Source organism: Phoxinus phoxinus (genome assembly GCF_949152265.1).
Source record: "Phoxinus phoxinus genome assembly, chromosome: 2".
NCBI lineage: Eukaryota > Metazoa > Chordata > Actinopteri > Cypriniformes > Leuciscidae > Phoxinus > Phoxinus phoxinus.
In genome coordinates this window covers 20889926-20914480 of record NC_136877.1, presented here as the reverse complement: position 1 = coordinate 20914480, position 24555 = coordinate 20889926, and the positions used below count along the sequence as shown (strand labels likewise).

At 36.4% G+C, this 24555-nt stretch overlaps 2 protein-coding genes across 6 annotated transcripts in view; one reads left to right on the top strand and one right to left on the bottom strand.

Annotated features, from left to right (window-relative positions):
* Window positions 1-5118, bottom strand: part of col4a5 (collagen, type IV, alpha 5 (Alport syndrome)) — a 68033-nt gene extending 62915 nt beyond the window's left edge. For both annotated transcript variants that reach the window (XM_079605260.1, XM_079605261.1), the window contains exon 1: window positions 4863-5118. In XM_079605260.1, the coding sequence (XP_079461386.1) occupies window positions 4863-4940 (78 nt within the window). In that variant the 5' untranslated portion in view covers window positions 4941-5118. The remainder of the gene's footprint in view (window positions 1-4862) is intronic.
* An 875-nt stretch (window positions 5119-5993) lies between these two features.
* Window positions 5994-24555, top strand: part of col4a6 (collagen, type IV, alpha 6) — a 106003-nt gene continuing 87441 nt past the window's right edge. For all 4 annotated transcript variants that reach the window (XM_079605257.1, XM_079605255.1, XM_079605258.1 and 1 more), the window contains exons 1-3: window positions 5994-6047; window positions 6194-6316; window positions 6465-6510. In XM_079605257.1, coding sequence (XP_079461383.1) covers window positions 6306-6316; window positions 6465-6510 — 57 coding nt within the window. In that variant the 5' untranslated portion in view covers window positions 5994-6047; window positions 6194-6305. The remainder of the gene's footprint in view (window positions 6048-6193; window positions 6317-6464; window positions 6511-24555) is intronic.

The following is a 24555-nucleotide window of genomic DNA, read 5'->3' as shown; positions in this document are numbered from 1 at the left end:
GATGGATGAATTTTCAACAACCATTACTCCAATGTCACGGTCAATCAGAAATCATTCTCATATGTTGATTTGGTGCTCAAGAAACATTTTTGATTATTATCATTGTTGAAAACAAAGCTTAATGTTTATGATTCTCTGATAATTCGAAAGTTTAAAAGAACAGCGTTTATTTGAAATATAATGCATTAGTAACAATGTAAAAGTTACTACTGTCACTTTTGAGCAATTTAATGCAACCTTCTGAGTAAAACTACTAATTTATTTAAAAAAGAAATCACCCAAAATTTGATAGCAGTGTATAGGTTTGTTAGTCTAACATCAGAAAAGCTGCAAGGTTCAGTTGGACTAAAGCGTTGCCAATAACATTATGTTTCAAAAAGTAATTTGAAATTGAACAACTTTAATACTTTTAACAAATTATTGTTTTAGTCTGAGAGAAACTGAACTTTTAAAGTGTAAACACACTTAATATCTGTATCTTTCAAACACAAATGATCTGAGCTATGCTATCCATATTTATACTCCTATATGCTTAAGATAACCATTATGTAATTTCTGTCAATTTGAATTCTCCTAAAAAGATTGGAGAAATATCTGTGTCAAAGTCAACTGAAAAATATAGACATTTAACTGAGAACTGTATCAGGAGATATTAAAGAATATTAAAGGGCCTGGGCATGAAGTAATACACACACCAGGTGAGTCTTAGGACATCTCCTCTACATGCATTCAGACACTTGAATGCAATCTTGATACTGGCCTCTTAACTCTCGAAGCTATAGAAATCCAATAAAGACTACGTCTGCTTTTTTAGAGTGAGCTGTCACAGTGAGCATTGCGAGCGCTTGTGGGCCTGTTTTGAAAAAAGATTCTTGCATGGCTGCTTGTGTGCATCTCGTGACCCTCTCGCTCTCTCCTGCAGGTGAGATAAGACTGGAATTTGCTTGTCCTCCAGGAGAGAAAGAACTATCACGAGCTGCCAACCCCCACCTCGGTCCCCATATCCTGGCATGAGACTGCAGCAAAAACCGGGTACTCTGGGTGGATATCTCTGCTCTGAATGGATGTTATGGCTGTGAACACAGATTGCTGATGTTTGGGTTGAATTCATGGGTGTGTTTGTTTCTCTAAGTCTGCTTTTCTTTGAGAGCTGAGGTGCTTCATCCATTGTGACTCTAGGGGTTTTGGTGGATTCTATTACACACGCACACAGACATGTGCAAAGGCACACCAACATGTATGTGCATACCCCTTGTATGCATATACCAGTAGATATATACACATTCACATAGAGTGCACTCATTCACACACATACACACACACACATCATATCTGATGGAGAACACATACTGACGCCACACACACCCATACATGTTCATACACCTTGACCTGCACAGTGTATGGACTCCTTCAAGTATGAAAAGTTCAAAGCAGACCCTTACGGTTCAAGTTACCAGCAAACCCTCTGGCCTGGTGACACTAGGTTCTGGCATCTGCAGAAGAACAAAAACCTCAAAAATCCCAGATGAGTATATAAACTAAATAAGGAAATATTAATTACTGACAAAGGGCATTTTTGTCTTCAACTACCACCAAAATAAACTTTGTCGTGTGATAGGAGATTTCACCACTAGGTACCACCAGTACTGAAAGACTTTTGGCCAGGAATTCCATTCTGCTTTTTGAGTTAAAAGGCTTTGGCATTGTAAAAATAGGAGAAAATCTGTTCTGTCACACTGCAATGGCTCCTCAAAAGGACAACTCATACTTAGATCGAGCGGTATCTACCACAAGCGTTTCTAGCCTTTCATCACAGTACTGGGACACAGGCCGCCCCAATCAAAAAAAGTGTCCCATCTTTTGATACTCTTTTTTGGATACTGTTATGGATATAAATGGTCAGTAACTCTTTATTTTAAGGTGAACTACTACTTACACATTACTAAATGTATAACTAACCCAAAACCAAACCATAGCCCTCACCGTAACTCTATATTAAGTACATCGCTAATTGATATTACTCAATAAGTACAATGTAACTACTGTAAGTCATCTTAAAATAAAGTGTAACCAAATTGTCTTTACCAGCAGCAAAGAGTCATTCATGCACATTAAAGAGCTGCTTCATAGTTGACAAACGATAGAAGACATTTGCAAGTTTTGTTTTCTACAAGAAACAACTGCAAACAATTCAGTGAGCGAGTGAACTGTCCGAATTAATCAAATTGAATTGCGAACAATTTCAGACCTTTTGCAAACCAGTCTGACCAATTAGATCAAAGGTGCATCCCCATTTGCTTACTTATATACGATTCTATATGGTTCTATATAATTTTATAGCATAAATGGTGTGAGAAGTGTGTTCACACTGAAAATTCCAACATGAAAAGGTATTATTTATTTAACTGAAAAACTTTATGCACTTAACTGTGGCACCTTTACCATCTTACGTACCAAAGGTGGAGGACAAAATAAACTTATACAGTACACTTATACATGTAAACACTAAGAGTGTCAAAGGTTCTGGGTTCTAAAATTTCTTTTTTTTCTTCGTTAAAATTAAATTTGTTCATCAGGGATTTTACATCAAGAGCGGGGACACGTTTGTGTGCATTTTGTTTTCTGTTTACACAGGGAAGAATATGAGTCTCCGGAACGGCGTTAGCGATACATTGAAGCGCTCTTCTGTGTGTGTGAAGACTGTGGCTGTATACGAGTCACAAGAGAGCGTTCCGCCACTGATAACGGTGGCAACGAGCACTCGGCATGATTTCAAAAACAACTCATTCCAGTGCCAGATTGCCTCTTTTTTTAAACAAACAAAATCAATACTCTGCTATGGTCAACTGATATGTTTAATTTGCATTAGGTAGAGCCTACATCCCTGATGCGAGATGTTTCAAAACAGTGGTGGGGACAATGTCGAACTAGGCAAAAAGTGGTGGGGACATGCCCCACCTGTCCATTCGTAAATTTGGCAAAGTTCTGATTCTACAAAGACACATGAAATGAATGATGAAATTATTATCTTGGAAAATGATTCTCAGATTTGGTAATCCCCATCTACAGGCAAGGATTTATCAATCATATTTCACTAGGGCTCATGTCCCAGTAAAAAGGGTCTAGCGACGCCCCTTGAATCCATCATGCTTCTGAACGAATTGCTTTGAGGCCTGTCCTGAGCATATTAACTCTCTAATGAACAATATCAGATTCACTCTCAGTATCTTTAAAAAGCATCAATGAGCACATGCCTAAAGCAAGGAACGCTTGCCTCAAGGATATATATATATATATATATATATATTTATTTGTGTTACATTACAAATGTTTCAAATTTGAAATCGGGCAAAATAATCAGTAGGCTACCACACGCTGTCTCTCTGATAATGCAAATCAGGCAAACATTGGAGACATTTTGGTCTGGGGGTGGTATGTATGAACTGGCATTTTTAAGGACTCGAGGGGTTAAGAGGTTGTGTGAACAATGGGCTGTGGTTAGATTCACTTATTGAATAGACCTGAGGGTCATGCAATCTTGCTGTTGGGGGATGGGGGGCACTATATGTCTAAATGCCTGTCCTGATGGCTAGCTCCTCCCTCTATGAATGACAGATGCCACCTTTCACCTTGTAAACTCAGAAACAGAAATTGGGCGGAACCTTAGGAGTAATATGAAAGAGCTCCAGATTCCTTATTGAGAATCAGAACGATCCAACAGCCAATCAATGGAAAGGGAAGTGCAAACTACATTCAAACTCCCTGTCAGGACGGGTGAACAACAATGCCCATTGGGAAATGTAGGAACATGATATGTTTTGTAGTAAGGTCACCAAATGTGCTCTTCTGTCGCTGTTAAGTGTGTATCTGTACCTCTAGGACAGGTCCCTCCCTAAACATGTCCTCACCTGTCTATCTCCTGCTACTGACTCTGACATTGGGACAACGAATCGGCCAAAATTATGCCGTATCTTCATATTTGTGGCATTGTATCCAATCAGGTTTAAAGATACAGAGATGCAAAACATGTTGTCAGATTTATCACTCTGCCCTGTAGAGGCTAAGAAGACAGAAAAATTGAATGGGTTTATATGGAAATGTTAAAGATGAGAATAGTATTCCTCATCTTTTCACATGAAGTTTGTAATGAGAAAATAACCGGAATTTAATTAGTCAATAATGTCACGTGTAATAAGCAAATAAAACTACAGTGTCAGTAAACTGATTGCAACTCGTTCACTTTTGCCAGTAAAATGTGTGCAACAAACTGTTGGTCCAGATAAGAAACCACTGCTTAGAGAAGATTTTGATCATAACAGCTTAGGTTAACCAATATGCAATACGCAGTGAATAAAACTACTGATAATAAAATAAATAAATACATAAATCAGCAAACACAGCATCTCAGAGATATCTATAATATTGACATTAGTCATAAAGAAAGTTAAAACCTGTTTGAGTCGCTGAATTTACAATTTTATGAATGACTGATATCTTGAATAAAGTTGCTGTTGCGTGTTTAACATTGGTAAAACATTTTAAAGGGACATCCTCTGTTTATACATATACGCATTTTGGTGTATTACAATGTGATGTGCATTGCAACTGGACTTTCACTCAATAAAGTAGCTAAATGCAAACAATTAGCGGATTGCATCTTTACAATTGCACATGAAAATCGCATGTTTAAATTTAACATTCACTTGTTAGTTATAAAGTAACCCATAGTTTCATGTTATAAAGTAGCCAGTTTATAAAGTTTAGCTGAGGCGGGAGTGACTGCTCCAAAAGAATCGTGACGGTTACGTTTGACTTTTTTATATATAATAACTAAAAGAAGTAACAAGCAAACGTGCACTTACCGCAGACTCCGACTTCTGCACCTCTGTGCTTAACGTGAGGAACACCACTAACACCGCGCCGACACACTTTAAGTTCATACTGATTTTCAAAGATTATGCCCTCTTAACATTGACAGTTACAACTATGGACACTTATTAAACTTATCATATTCCTCCGTTAAGCTAACTGCAAAACCAGCAAGTTTTTTCAAAAGTTACAGAGGGATTCTTGTAAAGTCTCAAGGCTGTCCTGTGCTGGAAGCGCTCGCAATAATGTAACCGTCACTTTACTCAATCCCCCTGTTCACTGTTCACCGCGCTACTTTATATCCCTCCGCCAAACATGTAGATCCCCACAGACTTTAGGTTGTATGTAAAGTCATGAAATTATGAAGAAGAGATTCATTTAAATGTCTTAGGGGCGTTCTTTATTAGACCATTAATATAAACTATTTTACTCGCTGTTTTTTCTTCTTTTAAATTTATAAGGAGATTTGGTAGCAATTGTCGTGGCGGAGGACACATCACACACACACACACACACACACACACACACACACACACACACACACACACACACACACACACACACACACACACACACACACACACACACACACACAATAATATAAATATTAAAATAATAGCATGCAAGGCCTATATAGCCTATTCTATTTTTTTATGCAGTTATTAAATAGTGGTGCTGCTGTATAAGATATGCCAATGAGTTTTTCATTTTAAGTTCACTTTTTACCCAATAGTTCTACTTTTCTGCAGTCTCATTTACTAAAATATATGGAAATAGACTACATAAGGTTTACTTGTCCTTTCTGGCCTACTTTTATTTTTAGTTAGTTAAAATTCGTTTTTCATTTTGCTACATATTTTACGGATTATTAAAACTTAGAATGTATGAAAACACATGTCTCGAGTCACTTGAATTGCTCTCTGATCAATTTATGTGTTCATGTAATTTTCATAATGATTGTTTTATTGTGTCAAGTGTTGTGTGAGACATATATGTGATGATATTTTAGCTTACACGAGCGGTACGCAGTTGTACTGATAACAGTTATCGCTGTTTGTTTAGAGGCGAAAGCGTGATGCGTGCGGGTGATTGACGGGCGAAAACCCCGCCCTCTTCTCAGAGCACAGGCACTTGCGGTGCGTGAATCTACTCTGCCGCGAGGACAGCAGAAGTTTCTTGTGAGTGAACTCTTTTTCTCAGAGGACAAACAGAAGCAAAACTTAAAAATACCCACATAAAATACCTGTAGCATGTGCAAAGTGATATTTCAATCTATCGTTTAATTGTTTATATTTATCCTTATCTCACTTTTTGTCCTCCGAAGTGGACGAACCGCTCACCGGATTCTCAAATGAATAGGTTTGAAGCCATTAACGGAGGCTTACTGTGAAGACGTCGAGGATACATTACCTGCGTTTTCCTCAAAGCTTTGCAAAATGAAGCTTTGGTAAGTATATTTATAAGTTGTTAAGCGTGGATACCAATTCAGAGAATTGGATGTTAAGTAGTCAAATGTCAGTTTTAGTCAGCCGAGTTAGATAAAGCACATATTTCTCGCAAGCACACATGATGGATTTGTTTCTCTCCCTCCACAGGAGTTTTGTGTTACCTGTTGCTTTCTATGCAGTGTCTGCACAAGCGGTAAGTGTGCTATCATTATTAAAAACACTTCAACAATCACATGATGGTTATAACTGCAAATTTAGATCACCAGAAAGGAGTTGATCATTTGTTTGTTATTTAACTGAACATCCAAGTTGTTTTTAGTAAGAGCCTATACATCTCTGGCATCATGTTTTCTGAACACATTTGGATGTATTTTATTAGCCACAATTATTTAACAAATTAAAACATGTGAAGCTTTGTGTAGACTATTTGTTTGCTTTGTTAAAATTGTTAGATATCAAAAGCTTACAATGGTTAGTTTCCATTGAAAAGTCATTATTTAAAACAAAAAACCCATGTAAAGTCTTGTTTGATTTGTGAAATGTCTCAGTTCTCATCACCAAACTGACAAAACACTCCTCCTCCTAATTAATATGCAATGTACCCTGTTTCTCTGACACGCCCATTTACCCCATTAGTATCCTATTGGCACTCAGTATTCTAATTAGTATATTAGATATCAGCTTCTGTTTTGGTTTTCTTCAGTTTTGATTTTAAGCAATAATTTGGCTGCACATTTAGTGTGCATAATGTATGGTGCATTTATCATCTGTTTCTCATGTTGAAGAAATTGTTGCAGTACCGGTATACATTTTTTTAAAGTAGCTAATTTGAAATATTTAAAGATTAGTCGAGTCATCAAATTGTGCTAGTTGTGGGGGAAATGTGGAGGTAATGAGGTGCATATTTAATTGTTTTATATTAGGTGAGTAATGAATAGGTGTCTTGAGGGTATTTGAAAGTAAGTTGTGATTTGGCTGTTTTGATTGTCCATAAGAGTTTATTTATCATGAACAGGCAGTGACCCTATATATATATATATATATATATATATATATATATATATATATATATATATATATATATATATATGGAAAATGCATTTAATTTTGCAGTTACTGGGAGCAATTGTATCTAGTATTATTAGAGAATATATGCATGACATCAGAGAATACAAAATGCACAGACCTATCAAATGGCAGCATTCTGGATGGACCCAAGCACAAGCAGACATGAGGTTGATGCAGGTGGGATAGAGAGTAGTGGCAGAATAGTCTAGCCATGAAATGATTATAGCCTGCACTAAATAAAAACAGCTTAGCTGAGTAATAATTATCAGAGGGCTGGATTTTCCTCATGTTACTTGTGTAGCATGAAGCAGGAATACAGTTGCTTCAGTGTGGTCCACAATGGTGAGTGGGTCTGCTAGGAGTTAACTAGGATTTTGTATATGAGAAAAGAGGGGAGGAAATGAAGAGGTCTTGAATGTGTTGAAGAGGAGTTTGTGTTGAAAAGACAAAAAGTCATGCCGACCAGTATGATATTTTTGATGCCTCTTTCCCTCCATATATCTAGCACCTCACTTCAGATCTGTTTAAAATGTCAACTATAGAATTGTATAATTATATATACTTATTTATTTGTAATAAAATAATTAATAATATAATAATCCTTATCGAAATTGGCTTTTGTTTTAATGACCACACCACACACAGTGGATGGACACTTCCCAGAATGCCAATACTTGTAGAATTAGTTTGAATTGTAAATCAGTAAATTCCACTTTCTGGTCTGTTCTGTTCTTTTCGGTTACAGCTGCAAATTTCTGAATAAATTAAGAATCACAATTTTACTAAGTTTTTGATGTCCCTAAAGTGTGTATGTGAAGTTTAAGCTCAAAATATCCGACAGATATTTTTATATAGCATGTTAAAATGGTCACTTTTTGAGGGTGAGCAAAAACGCACCGTTTTTGTGTCTGTCCCTTTAAATGCTCACAGAGGGCGGAGCTTCAAGAGCTTGTGTGTGTGTGTGTGTGTGTGTGTGTGTGTGCTAGCAGCTCCGATTACCTCACAGACACACACTAAAAGTTTCAAAAACTTTTAGCCTTTTATGTTCAAACCGAAGTCAGACGATGGAGAGACTCGAGAAGAACTGACAACATGTAGAATGCAACAGGAGATTCCTGAATGGTTAGTTGATGAATTTGTATTGCTGATGATGTGGAGTTTTCTTCTAGTCATTGATTAGCATATTCTGTCATGATAATTTATAAATTGTGTTCAGTGGGCGGGGTTTATGTAAATTTTAGGGTTGGTGATGTCACTAGCCCGGGAGTAATGTTGTGTAGTCTCTACCAGCCGTTTGTTGTAGTCCTTAAAAAACGATTTATTTAAAAGCAAATATCTTCCTTTGCTTTGAACTGAGTATTGTAACTTTGCAGATGTTGTTTATGCTCAAACAGCAACATTACACACTAACTAAAGTTAGAAGAGTGAAATCATAATCAACCACCCCTTTAATGTAAATTATTTGTATTTTATTTAAAAATCGGTTTGAATGAATGATTCAATGACTCACTCATAAAGACTTTTATGTCAGCGCTTTTGAACAAATCTCTTGAATGAATGATTCAATGACAAACACATTTTTAACAGTCACTTGTCAGCACCTACTGGTGTAACAAATTGACACAATCTTTATTTGAAGAGTCAAGTTACTTTCAATGGGAGATTTACTCTATTTTTATTGCTACCGTAGACATTAGTGTTTATATCTGAACTATAAACTTTTATTCCTTTTCTTCTGTGATCATTTGAATTATTGTAACACATATAATGATACTGTGCGGTTGAAAAGACTGTTTGTGAAGCCGTTTCATGCCTATGACAACTACTTTCTCTGGGTCAGCGGCAGCGCCCACACAAATCTGAATGTTCGCTGTGATCATACTGTTAAAGGTTTAATAGACATAGCCGAATATTCGTCATTTAGGAATAAGTTGCTGATTTTTTTATCTCTATAAGAGGAGGTGTTTATTTTGTCAATAAGAAGATTGCGTGGGTGTTTGAATCGAGATTGCGACCTTTTAACGATTAATCGTGCAGCTCTACCTGTGGTATCAAAGACAAAATCCAGTCACAGGAGATGGAGATGAAGTACTTGTTAATAATAATTGTAATCAGGGTTAGAGTGGTAAACAAAAAAATCTGTATTTGCAGATGTATTTGGCTAGAGTGATGCATAATTGATTGTAATTAGTACTCAAATGAAACTGTGCATTTAGATGACACTGTTGATTTGGTCCGGATGGGGAAAAATAAGGGGCGAAGTAGTGATCCCTGTGGGACACCAGTGGTGTTTAAAAAATAAACGCACCACAAAAGATGAGATGAGATTTTTCTTATCAAGTCACACCACGTCTATATTTTTATATAGCACTTTATACAATTGATTGTTTCAAAGGAAGCAGCATTAAGCAATCAATAATTAGCAATCAGTCACTCAGGATTGGTCACTTGTCTTTTGCCTGGTTATCAGTTTCTCTGTTGTTGGCTAAGCGTGCTATTTGAGCGACGTAAACACAAATTAATAATAGTGATCATCCGCCATAATGCAGTTGCTATTTACATCTCATATCGTCTGTAAACGCTTGCATTACCAAGGCAACGACTGTTTGTAATTACAACATTTGTATTACAATCCAACAAGCTCCGTTTATCAGCCCCACAGTGCATGGAATGGAATGATTAAAGGGATAGTTAACCCAAAAAATATCCCATAATTTACTCACCCTCAAGCCATCCTAGGTGTATATGACTTTCATCTTTCAGCCTAACACATTTGGAGTTATATTAAAAATATCCTGGCTGTTCCAAGCTTTTTCATTTATAAAAAAATACAAATATCCATATTTATAACTTTATAAACTATAATCACTGGCTTCCGGTAACGGCTGTACACAAGTCTAGTTCCAGCGGGAGAGTGACCTCTGACCCGACGCATGATGTAGGAGTATCGTAAGCTTAGGTGAGATTAGACTCTCGCGGTTCAAATAAACAGGACTGAGCAACAAACTCAAGCTCCTCCGACATTTCTCTTTAAAAATTGTACTTTGTCAAATTGACTTCTAATTCGTGACTGGTGTTTTGTTTTGTTCTATTCACCGGAACTAGACTCGTGGTCGGAAGCCAGTGATTAGTTTATAATGTTACACATATGGTTATTTTTCTTACAAAAACGCATCGCTTCGCTTCAGAAGACATTTATTAACCCTCTGGAGCCGTATAGATTACTGTCATGATGGATACTGTGCATTTTTAGATCTTCAAAACTGTATTACTATTCACTCCCATTGTAAAGCTTGGAATAACCAGGATATTTTTTTTAATATAACTCCGAATGTGTTTGGCTGAAAGAAGAATGTTATATATACATACGTAGGATGGCTTCAGGGTGAGTAAATTATGGTATAATTTTCATTTTTGGGTGAACTATCCCTTTAAGCAAAGAGAACGGTTTGGCCCGACGGTGGAAAAGCAGCTTTTTTTTGGGCAGTGACATCATTTTCTTTAAACTACTCTTAATGTAGACGTCACTTTAACTTTAGACTTTTTAGAGGTATGCTTGTAGAGGGTCAGACCTACAACATCCTTCAGAAAAGGTCATCAAGAATGATGAAGCAGAGAAGATAAGTTCTTAAGAGTCTCTGATGGGGTCAATATAGAGGTCAGGGTCTTAGGTGAATGGTTTTACCTACAGACAAGAACAATAAATCTTTATTCGTGTGCTGACATTTACCAGCCATTGTAAGCTCCTACATAGGTTTTAAATGGTTAATTGGCCCAAATTCTTCAACTGGATTATGAGAAGCAAGGCAATACAAGGAGTCAGGTATTAGTGAACTGGTGAAATATCTCATGTCTATAGAGAACACTTTAGAAAATGAAACTGTTAAACCGTCAAATATCATTCACAGTGTTATTCACAGTCAGTTATAAGAATTTGTGATGGCTAAGCAAATGTTTGGTTGATGAATTTTAATATTTAGTATATCAGAATAGGGGTACTTGACACCAATTGTTATTAGCAAATCAGTGGCAAGAAGAGGCTGGTATGTAGTTGAAAGCACCAGAGTACATCTAGAGTTTGTGTATTTTATAATGCTTTAACATGATATCACAAACCAAGTGGGGTAGTGGATCATATATTTATATACTGATGTATGGAACATTCACGCCATATCTTTTATTTTTATACACAGATAAGCCATCTTGTCATTCCAGTCCTGGCAGTTCTCATCTGCAGCCACTGTTTCTGGTTATTGAAAATAATCAAAACCTTACTGGCAAAAGTTATATCTAATAGTCCTTCTGAAACAGACTCATAGTTAGGGGTGTGTGATATTGACAAAAAAATGATATCTCAATATTTACTGGGATTTTATCGATAACGGTAATTAGACAATATTTTCTAAGTGTGTTATTGTGTTGGTACGCTGGCAGGTTTTGGGCTGCCTTGGACAGATGACTCCTAAAGCTTTTGATATTCTTATTCTGTGTGGTGGTCAGTTCACAGCAGTGACAAAAGTTTTTTTTCCGAAACCTTTCAATTGATTTCTAAAATTTTCATTTGTAAAATTACCTAATTATAAAATAACCTTTTTAACCTAGTTATATGCATGCATCATCTTTTGTGTCAATTTCATAAATGTAATCAAATTATATTATAATAATAATACACAATATGACTGTTACTAATCAAATTAGTTAAATATAAATATAAACAACATTCATATTTGCAATGGAGAGGAAACAGCTACATTTGAAGTGGTTTTTAAAAGCATTTATACAGACTGTTTAATACAGCTCAGAGGTGACAAATAAATAACCTGCAGTCACAAATGCATAAATTATATTTTTGTGTTTTAAACATAGTCCAGTCAATTTAAGTCACCTTCATTTATATAGCGCTTTTAACAGTATGGATTGTTTCAAAGCAGCTTTACAGTGATAATAGAAATTAGCGTAACAGTGCGAAGTTGCGAAGATCATTAGTCATTAACTTAGGGGCCGCTAACACGACACCGTTCTAACAGAAAACCCTTAGAGCGCTCCGGCCACCCATTCATACAAAAAGTGCCTGGTGTCTCGAGAACGCACTCCCTGAAATAGGTTCGAAGGTGCAAACGATTATCCGTTTTTTCTACGCAAACCTCAGAAACGCAAACCCACAAAAACGTAGGCGGCACGCACATGCGCATCACGTGTTCGGTCGATAGGTATGTGCGTTTAAATATGTGCGCAGGCGTGTAATCTTCACAAATCAACCCTCAACAAACTACTTAAAAGGTTAGGCCTTAATGTATAATTCAGAATTTTTTGTCGCGTCTGCTTAGCCACGCGAACCGGAATTATCCCGATAACGTTTAATCTGTATAGAGGTAAAGGGAAGGAGGCCTTCACAGGGGAGAGACTAGTTGACACTTCAGGACTGCGTTGTCGTTGTTCTAAAGATTTGGTGTTAAATAGGAAAAGGATAAGGCTAAACATAGAACATGGAATATTCATATTTGAAATGATTTAAAACATGAAAAGATACTTTAAATGAGAAATAAATTAAAACCGCCAGTAGGTGGCAGCAAGCCACTGTTAATGAGTGAGTCATTGAGATTTCAACGATTCATTCAAATGGCTAATTCAGTAACAAAGCTTTTTACTAATTTAATCTATCCTAGTCATTGAATAATTGATTCAACTGAGTTGTTCAAAAAGCAGATTCATTCAGTATAAGGAAACACCGCTTTATGTTGCTCAGAGACGCAATTACAGTGCTGTGGCTTTGTTTTGAACTATTTTTGTAGGTGTCTAAAATTTAAGTCACTTAATTTGAACTTCTTGTTTATTAAACTTGTATAAAATCAACATCACATTTGTTATCATGCTGATATCTGAAGAAAAACTTCACTCTTCGTGTGATATTTATTAACTATTTTAAATTATTTAAATATAGACTAAATCACGCAGTGAAAGCGTGCAGTCTAAATGCACATCCACACTAGTATAATCTACTACTAGACTACATCATGTAGACAGAGTATGCATGCATGCACTCTTCTCTGTGTACGTGAGATTCGATAATGTCAAAGGCAATGCAATGTGTCAATAATTTTTTTGCTAAAGGCAATGCATTCCAATAACAAGGTGCACATAGTGTAAGTCAATGGCATAATTTTCCTTTAAAATTCCCTAATGCTTAGACTCAAAATGGCCTTGTGTCGAAAATGTAATATAAAACATAACATTTTATTATGTAAAATGACTTTATTCTGGTGTGGGATAAGGATGGGAATTTATGTTGAGTCTATGTTGAGAAAAAAACAGGCATGGCTAATCTTTATTGTCATTTCACAATTTAAAGTCTCTGAGAAACTGGTGTGGTGTTGTGCTGCTTTTTGTCTTAATATCGTCTTAGTGTTATCACAGAAGACATGCTTCCTCCCCCATGAAAAATTCCTGGGCTGCTTGGTAAAACATGTTGAGAGTTCTGCAGGTGTCGCTTTCCAGAACATTCCTTCAGGTCAGACCGAGACACTTGGTGATTGCCTTGTGATTTGTTAGTGCCTCTCTCTGTTTGAACAGTCCGTGGGGCACAAATTCTGTATGTCCCTCCATCCATTTAAAAGCTTTATCGCTTGGAGGTAATGTTGTTTATGGCCCTCTATTGGATATTAGGTTAAGTGTTGAGACAGATGAGTTATCAGTAGGATTGAGGGCATAACGGAGAAGAGTTCTGTTATTCTGTTTGTTGTATCTTAAATATCATTTCAATGTTCAGGTGTATGTTCAGAAATTAACAGATACTTTTATAGCTATTTACTGTAGCCTGTGAAGTCCCCCTGGAGTATACTCCATTCATTCATTCATTCATTCATTCATTCATTCATTCATTCGTATTTTTTATTTTATTTTACTCGCCAGACTTTTTACATGGAATGCAAAAACAATGCCAAAAAAAAAAATCTACATAAATACCTAATATAAAAAACTAATGAAGACAAGTAAACAGTCTGTTATACAGTTTTTTTAATTTGCTTTGGTACTATTTTCAAAACCTGATCCCATGCTTTCATTAGTTATACACATTTCAGTCCACTTAATCATTTTTTAAGACAAGATTATTGTAATATGTAATGAGGACATTTGGTTTAATCACCGAAACACAACAGAATGATCTTCTTTCAATTTAGCACCTTTATTTTTTTTTTTTCAGTTCATTCAACAGCAAACAATGCAAGATACATGTTTCAAATCACCCTTGTTGCTGAAATAATTACAGTAATACAGGCTACAGTTGCTACATTAGAAAATACACTTACATTGCCTAACTTCTGTAGTCTAGTGTGTTTATAGGGGTGTACTATACAGTCATTGACTGTTTCCTCTCTCTTGTATTCTATCCTGCTCTATATGTTCACAAATGACAAATTTCTGTCTCTCTGAGACATTCATTACATTTGGACTTAAAATCTAGGTGTACTAAATAATTAATTAATTAACCATTAAGGTCAGTTGGATTACATAATAGACAAATGTATTTAACTGAACGAGAAGAGATGCAAATCAGAAGTTTGATAATACGAGCTTTATGAAAGGCAGTTACTGTGGATTAAACACTTATTTTGTGTTGTGAAAAGTATACTTTGTGATTTTGTGTATTGTAAATATGCTAAAATGTTTGAAAAAAGTGCACTTTTGATGATCTGCTGTGATATTAGTAAGAGTTTTTAGGATGTACACCTTACTTGTGAAAATAGTACCAAAGCGAATAATAAAAAAAAAAAAAAAACTACAAGCAATAGCACAAATAAACACAATAGATGCAAATTACATGAAGTGTGCTTTTCAGGTTTTTTATGTAGATCGAACAGTAGTTAGATATAGATTAGGTACAGAAATTTAATAAAGTAATCAAATATAAAATAACAGTGCCTAGTCTTCATTGTATACATTACATCTAGACTAATGCTTAAAGTTAAAGTTACAAAAGTTCAGTCAAGAGCATTGAGAGTTTTTTTTTTTTTGCAGTGAATCAGTTTCTTTGATTAACTTTCAAAACACAGACTGTGTTTAAAAACATAGGTTGCTGTCACTAAGACATAATGCACGTATCCAGTATACTGATATTGTACACATGCATTGTCTTTCTCAACTGTTGTTTACGTTCACTTAAGACATCACCGCCTATGTTTAATAGGATAATCGACAAGACAGGCATTTTGACATAATTTTGTGTGAAATATTCCGTTAAAGCGCAAGGCGTGTTAGAGCTCAATTCAGTATTAGCGACTTTCTAAGCTTTCTGTCAGATGCGCGCGAGTTATCTTTCACGTCTTCTTGATAAAAAACACGTGCAAATGATAAACTTTCATGACCATACAGCACTGGCTCAATCGGGACAGTGACAGTTCTGTCAACTCTTGGCCATCGGGCTGTCCTGTCGAGCCCTGCATTTAGATCTAGCACGTCAATGGACTTATGCACAGCTGCACTACTTCCTGAACTTTAGCCAGCTCCTTTCTTTCCTGTCTGCCATTATTGGACAAACTGATTAATCCAGGTCTGCCTGACCAACAACAATAATCAGGCACACCTGGATTAATCAGTTAACCTGCGCTGAATTAATTTTTTGCCTCTAACTCAAACACAGGCGACTGAAATCGTACAATTCACTAGCCAATGGCTAATTAAATAAACGTTTTAGTCGCCTAGCATGAAATTTGGTTGAACAGGATTAAGAGACGGTATAAAGAATATTGTATTCACATTGTATTGTATTCTTTCTTTCCTTCATTCCATTTCACTAGTTTCCATCCCATTAAAGTCCATAAGCATTCATGTTTATTCTCCTTGTACTCCTAAATGTATTGCTTTCACTATCTCATTGTTTACTCTGTCCATCCATTTTCGATCAAATTTTTTTCCTGAGACTAAACATTAAGATTTTTAAAAGCGACATTAAATGATTAAGAGCGGGATATCTTTTGTAGTTTACTTTCCAGGTGGCTTCATTTCCTGTTCCCTTGTCTCTTACAGTCTCTCTCTTTGCCTCTTCAGATCTGTTGAGAGGAAATGAAGTTAATCTCAATGTCAGTGAGAGATTTACTCCTTACATGGCCAGCTTTTACTGTACAGAGGCTTGTGGTTGCACATGAGAGAGATCTCTTGTATCTGCACTAGTGCCAAAAAGCGAACAGTTTTACTGCTTTTTCATCTTTCAAGAGGATGGATAGCAGGCTGTATATATACAGTATGTAGATCTGTGTATGTTTGTGGGACCACGTGTGTGGGCTGACTTGTATTGCTTCACTCAGTCACATCTCCAGCCAGGCTCTTCTATAATGTCCTGCAGTTACAATTCATCCAACATAAGTATAAATAACTGTCTCCATTTCTGTCCCTCCCATAGTTTTATATGGTCTTCTTTTTGCCCATCACTTTTTTTTTCTTTACTTGTTGTAGTCTTTCTTTCTGTTTATATCTTCTCTTTTTTTTTCTCGGTACACTGATCTCTCTGTTTCTGTTGTATGTACCTTCTTTTTTTTAACTTTTCAAATCATGAAGCAAGTAGCACAGTCCAAGAGTGTCAATAATAAATACCAGAGATTTGAGAGATTACAGTCTCGGAGGTGTTGACAGATGCCTCCTCCACAGCTGATTTAAGAGAGTGACAGGAATAAAGGCACGCCAGTGACATTTTTGCCTTTGTCTTGCCATCAGCTCTGTATGATAGAGCTCACTAAAATCCATGCTCACTCATGTTCAAAGCAAGCAAAGGGTCAAAGGTTACACTATGGAAACAGGGTGAGAGTGTGTGAAGAGGGCATCTTAACATTTTTTCCGTCACTCACTCGGGGTTTTTGACACATTTTAAAAGAGGAAGGAAAGGACACAAGACTGTAGAAAAGAATACAAGGTTTTTTGATAATAATTTTAACTCCCACACACACGTAGCCTATATATAAGCGGAGTATATAAAAAATCTTGTACCGGTATATATTTTATATTCTGCCCACTCAGTTGTGCTTGCCCATACAAAAGTGCATGTGCACTAGATATAGCATGAAATAAACATGAATGAACATCAGAAGTTTTTTTTTTTTTGAAAGATACAGTACAACAATATGTCCCGTAAGGTTACATTTACCTCAGAAAGTCCATTCAATGACCATAGCTTGATAGTTAGCTAGAAAAATTAACTCTAGACTCTAGGGAGAGTCTATTGCTAAATGTGTTTGTTTGCACTAAATTACATATTCATTATATATTGTTTTACCTAACCTGTGCTTAAAGGGATAGTTCACTTTAAAATGAAAATTGTCATCATATACTCACCCTCAAGTTGTTTCAAACCTGTATGAATTTCTTTCTTCTGCTGAACACAAAGGAAGATATTTTGAAGAATGTCAATAACCAAACAGTTAACTGGTCCCATTGACTTCCATAGTAGGAAAAAAAAATACTATGGAAGTCAATGTTAACAGTTAACTGTCTGGTTACCGACATTCTTCAAAATATTTTCCTTTGTGTTCAGCAGAAGAAAGAAATTAATACAGGTTTGAAACAACTTGAGGGTGAGTATATGATGACAATTTTCATTTTAAAGTGAACTATCCCTTTAAATACCTAATGTTTGAATGAAAACAAGTTTTCATGACAGCCACCATTGTTTACAGTATATTTCAAAAAACGAATTGCAGTAAAAACATAATTATGTCATTAAAAGGTTATTATTATTATAATATAGTTGTTATTATAAAAACTGCCTTGACAATCAGTTGTTAGTTTAAACCTTGTATATTTTAGTAATGTGATATCAAATCGAAGTTGTCACAATTGTGTAAATAACAGCCCTAATTGCTATGTGGTTTGGTACTGGCACAAAGTAAATATAGAGGATTTTTAAAATAATTTTTCCCTTTATCCAAAAAAGTCCAATCACCTCTCCTCAACAAGCTGCATAAATCTTAGCAAGAATGTTACGTGGGAGTAGAGATTTGTTAAATACCCTTAAGCAGTAGTAATGGGGATTTTTGCATTCTTTAAATAAAAAAAAGAGACATACGAGACATATGGGGAATCTACATGTAGAATGATGAGCAAATGCAGTTCTGACATGGAGAGCATGGATAAATGCATAGATGAAAGATTGATGGATTTATGGAAAATACAAATTCCCCTTAGGGTTAAAGAAGAGTCTTTTCCCGCTTAACGATGGCCCTCTTTTGTTGTAACATAAATATAGGTTTATGTTTATGTTGTTTTAGTTCATTGTACATGCCTCGTCTTACACCATCTACTTGTCACTAGCCTCGGGCTGGATTTACTCTTTTCTTTGAAATTGATTTTTGCTCTTTTCGCTCTGTTTTTCTTTCATTTGTTGTTGTTTGGCTTGCTTTCACTCATTCTTTCAATTCTTTCATGTACCCCACCCTTCTCTGTCATCCATATAATCTTCACAGTGAATTGACACCCTCAGGTCAACCCCCCCCCCCAGCACATGTTTATTCATCTATAAGTTCACCTTTGTTGTGAAAGAGTCTGATATAGACATAAAAAGGAGCACACAAATATTTACCAGCAGTGATCCGTAATAATTGTCAGTGATATTGCATTCATACATCTATGTAATTAAAAGTCGTTGTGCTGCAAGAAAGCCTGTTATTGGAATGGCTCTGTTTATTCATCTGTGTTTTGCCTCCCCTCCTTCTCTACAGGACTACATCATCCTTTCTTCCCTCTTTTGTTTTTTCCACATATCTATTGCACAGGATCTCCTTAATTCCTCCCTGATGATGTGTCCACCTGTGAATTATATAAACATTTTGATGCCAACAGCTCAAATGTACCCTTGTCTAAGCTTTGTTTGTGCATGAGCTGTCTGGTAGGGCCATTGGAAACAGCATAAGGTGTCAGGTGTAAAATGACCATGAAGGATATTTTATAAATAAACATTTTCACAAAATATTTGTTATAAAATTATGAAAAAATTAATGAGAAACCAGAAACTACCGGCTTGTGGAAAATGTGCTTTACAAATAAACTTGGGCTCACATACTGAATCGCTCTCTCATTCGGCACAAATCCAAATGTGTGCTTTGTGCATGTTTATGTGTGCTTGACGTTAATTGCATAATGTGAGTTGCTTTGGAATATAAGTCGCAGCGCATTTCAGATGTGACTTTTAATCCAGAACATACAGTCCTGGTGAAGTTTTCCTTAGCAAATGCCTCCATAAAGCTCGAATGTGCGTGATTCTATAGTATTAGTGTAATCCACTGTAGCATAGTTTAGCTTAGTACGGTCAAGTTCTATCATGTGTTAAGCATCGAAAGTATGTGTGTCACATTATTGTTAAATCAGAGGTAATTTTAGTGGAAATATATATGGCTGCAATCTTTTGGAGTTTCAGTGCTCTTTATCGCTTACGGATGTTAAGATGGAATGAAAAATGCAAAACGTCCCCCCCCCCCGAGAGAGCTCAGGCCCCGGAGCTAGACATTCCCATGATGGCATTCCCAAATCTGTGACAGGGGCAGGCCTCAGCTTAGTCTCCAACCGTTAGCTAAGCAGTTGAACCCCCTCACCTGCACACCCCGTCCCAGTATGCACACCCACTGTATTATTACCCTCAGCTCTGATGCTTTCTTCTTTCTTCCTTCTCCTTCTCAAACATTTACCCTCCTGCTTAATCCAAAAATATCATACCTTTCCTTAGATCGTCATCATTTACTTACTTACTCTTCTTCCCCCCTCTTGTCACCCCTCTATACTTTCTTGAAAGATGATTGAACCTCATCACTCTCTCCACGACCTTTTTACTTATCTGTCTCACCTGTCTGTTCTTGCCTAATTGCTCCAGGGCAGATTTAGGGCAGATCCTGTTGGCTATCTTCGTACTTTTTTTCTGTTCAAGACAATGGCAATATATTGCTCATTAATTATATCAATGTGGTTGTGTACTCACATGAGGGAGTGGAGAGAATGAAGAAGAGTGGAGAGAATAAAGAAGAGTGGAGTGGTGGTCTTCAGATTTAAAGCGTTGTAAATACTAATGATTTAAGTTGTCTTAGAAATTATGGGGTAGGTTTAAGTTTTTATTGTGCACTAAGGTTGTTAGCTCATTGGTTGATTGAGTGTCCTCCAGCCAAGTCATTATGTTTCACCATGTTTTAAAGCCAAATGTGGTCTGTGGTTTCTGGGCAGGGTTCGTAGCTTTGGTAAAGAAATGCTCAACTACACTGGTTTAGCACCAGGTCACAGTAAGGTCTGAGTTGATCTCATCTGTGATAAACAATGCATGTATCAGTGTTTTAAATAACTAGTGTAATCTTGACCACATTAACTCTGTCCTATAACTGTAAACTCCCTTAGGAGGGTTTAAAGCAGGAGACTTTAATAAAAACAGTTTCACTGTCACTGAAAATCATGTCACTGAATAAATGCACTTAGACACCCCTATGCGACAATACAACCACAAAATTGTGATTATCAATTTAACCATTATGCAGTATGAATAAAATGTGACCGGTTTCATTGACTAAAAATAGACCAAAATGGCCAGATATTTAGTCGACAAAAATTTGACTAAATAGGCTAAAAACTAAAAAGTAGCCTACATTTGACACAGAACTAAGACTGACTAAATGGGAAAAAAAAATAGATGACGAAATAAACACTACTCTTTTAGTCCCCCTGTAGTCAATAATTGTATCCCTTAACTCATCTTATAGGATCACCAAAATTATATATTTGAACAATTTCCTGTGAAAATAGCTTTGTTATGCCATAAAATAGCTTGAATGCAACTCTACACCCTTGCTTGATTTAGTATATGCGGATCCATGAATATAAGAATTAGCCCCACTTCCCCTCACGCCAGCTCAGAGATCCACTCAGCCAGCTAACTGAGGTAGACGCTGCATAATGGTATACACTCTTTACAACGTCGGACACATAACGGTAATTAATATGATTCGCCTTTTGCTTGACTATGTTATCAAACTGCTAATAATGTGTTGCTAATGAAACACAAACCATGTTCCTGTTCTAATCTTATAGACAGCTGCCTTCTAACAATCATCAGAATTTTTTTGAAAAACTCAGAACGTCAGTGAAGAAAGGCATATAGTTCATCACAACATTGTAATATATATCATACACCCGCAGAAAAATATACTGGGATAACCTGGCTTCTCCCACGGCTGTGACGTCAGACACACCAGCGATTTCAAACCACGGTTTTGAGACTGTCTTTTGTTCACTGCAGTTTTATGGTTAATACTCAGCAATGGTGTTGACTTATGAATTTGCACATGGTTTGTCTTAAAACACATTAAAACACAAAATAGACATATAAACAACACTGAAAACTTGTTTTTGACTTGTTGGGACACCATTTGGTGGAATTCTGATAGTCTTACATTGATTTTATGTAAGTTTTACATTTATTAGTATTTATGGTGCAAAAAGCCCCATGAACCGTAAATTGTATAGTTGCTGTTTAAGTGCATATATTTAGAGTACAGCCCTATAAAACAAATGTGTATAGCATACTGTAGATGACTTGGTTTTGGAAGAATATGATAAGAAATTTTTATATTGAAGTCTGAGATCTTTGATTGCAGTTGGTATTGTGGCAAATTTGAGCAAAGTTTTATTATTTAAATATTTTTTTGAAACTCTGAAACGCGGTCTTATCAAAGAACCAAAGATTGATATAATAATTTATTGAACATTTAATAATGATCAAAACATTACTTACACCAGAAAGATTAAATATTTTATTTGCTTACCTGCATGCCATGTCACGATTAACCAACATAAGCAGAAGTCTCATTTGTGACGTTTCTTTCCATATTTCAAAATATTTGTGTGATCCCTCCTTGTCCTATCAGTCAAAGAGGACATGTATCTGGATTGGAGTACATTATACACATCTACGTGCATGCATACATGTCTTTGTTTATCCCTTATTAACAACAACCAAACATGCGTCTTGTACACATCCTGCAATGCTGTAAATTAACAGCTCACTCTGTTTGCCTCAGGACTCCGGCAGTCTGGGAGGAATTGTATACAATCTGTCTCTGTTCTGTTCAGTCATTAACATCCACCTTTGTAGTATGGATTACACCAAACTGTGGTCAGAGACGCTGCAGATTTCAGAAGGACACAGGCTCAAACAACATTGTTTGAAGTTCAGGAGCTGCATGCTTTGACGTTAGCCCTTCTCCTGAGGAATCTCTGCACCGCAGGTCAACCCCCGTAGTCTAGAACATTCTTTTGGGTCTGATTTTTTTTAAGCCTAGCTTGAACCGATGTGGGAGGGCATTACCTTAAGTTAATGGGAAATATATCAATATGCATTGCTGATTAACTGTGTTTAACAATCCATTAAACTTATTCAGATATGCCCCCATCCTGGCTGTAGTCATTCATTACATCTGTATCACAGTTTTCAAACCACATGGGACTTCAACCTTACCAGGCTTGCGTGGTGTACTACTCCTTGTAGCCTAATGCTGATTTTCTGTGGCGATGATTGAAAAGAGCCTTCTTCTCTTAACACCTTGTGCTCTTTGGGACTTGCAGAAGGCCAACCGCTGCTCTCTTTTCTAACTCAAACTGAGTTTTAATGGTTTCCTGCTGGGGCTTCAAAGCCTCATATTCTGACCTATGCTGAGTGGTGGTTTCCGGTAGCGCTCATAGCAGGTGGTCTGCACAGCGTCGGCCTACAGCCTGTGATGCACAAACTCCTTCAGCCAGCAAAAGAGACCAAGCCAGCTGAGCTTCCAGACTCTTCCTGCCTGTTGAGAGTGACACAAAAATATCAGTTTCCCTGGAACGGTTTCATCAGCAGCTGAAAATTGAGCTTAGATACATATAACATTGGATGGCTTCAATAGTGCACCCAAAGAGGAGTCTGTGTAACTCCAATTAGTCCTGTTTGATAAGGGCTCTGTCATCTTATGTTGGCATGCAACAATGTCTATTGATCGCTGAGGTAGCACTGGTTTTAGAAGGTGGGTTGTCATGAAGGGGAAAGAGAAGAATGGATAAAGAAAACCTGCAAATTAGCCCCAAGCGACAATCATCGGGCCAAAGTACTAATGGCCCATGTGGATGATTAGCAATCCAATTGAAATGTAACTTATGATGTGGTTTTATAGCAGTCCATTTTGAATCTTCACTGAAATTTATAATTTGATTTGTATGTGTATGTGTGGACTCATATTCAACATTTAAATTTAGATGAAGCGTATGTCATAGGATGCCACAGGACCATTTTAAATGAATGTGAAGATGGAGTTTGCTGCTCAAAACCTTAATAAATATAATAGCCATATAATAGTCATAATGAGTCATACTAGACACATACAAATTGTCAATTGGTCTAGAACTGATGTGTGCAGTAGTTTAAAAACCCCCAAATTAGATTGGGGTAATACATTGATTTACTATTGTTTGGGATTAAAGCATGGATTCAGAAGAAATACGAATTTTGATTTTGTCACACACTGTTATCGAGTTATTAGCTAAAACGTAAAGTTACTTATTATAACGTCACTTTGTGGCTGATTTTCATAATAATTTTTACACATTCGTTTTCAAAAGATGCACAAATATATACATTTTTGTAACTGTAGGCCATTCAGATTTTTTTTGTTTTTAGCAGCAGTTTGATTGGCTGCTGACGGCCATGTTTTTTTTAAGTGTCTGAGTCGTATGAGAGTATATAGACTATTAGGAAGTCCACCAAAAAGAAGCACATCAATCACACAGTCCCTATTTGCTGTGTGCCTGTTTTGGTGAATATTGGACCAATGAGCAGGTCCTAGGAGGAGTTTGAAAAAACGTGTTTTTTAGGAAAATTCAAAATGGCGGAAAATTTTTATAGGCATATTGTAGGACTCAAGGATTCTGGGGGGAAAATATATATTGTTTGTAGCCCTTAGTGTTCCAACGTTATGATCCAAGATGCAAATGGCCTTTTTATCACCACAATATCCAATGCCATTTTTGATACCATGGAGGAAAACTGGCATATATATTTGTTTTATGTTATCGCATAATATTTTGTCCAACCTTTAAAATTCAAAAAGTACGGCACATCGAAATTCACAGTTAATGTTTGAATATGAATCAAGCAGTTCAATCCAAGTCTTCTGAAGAGACATGA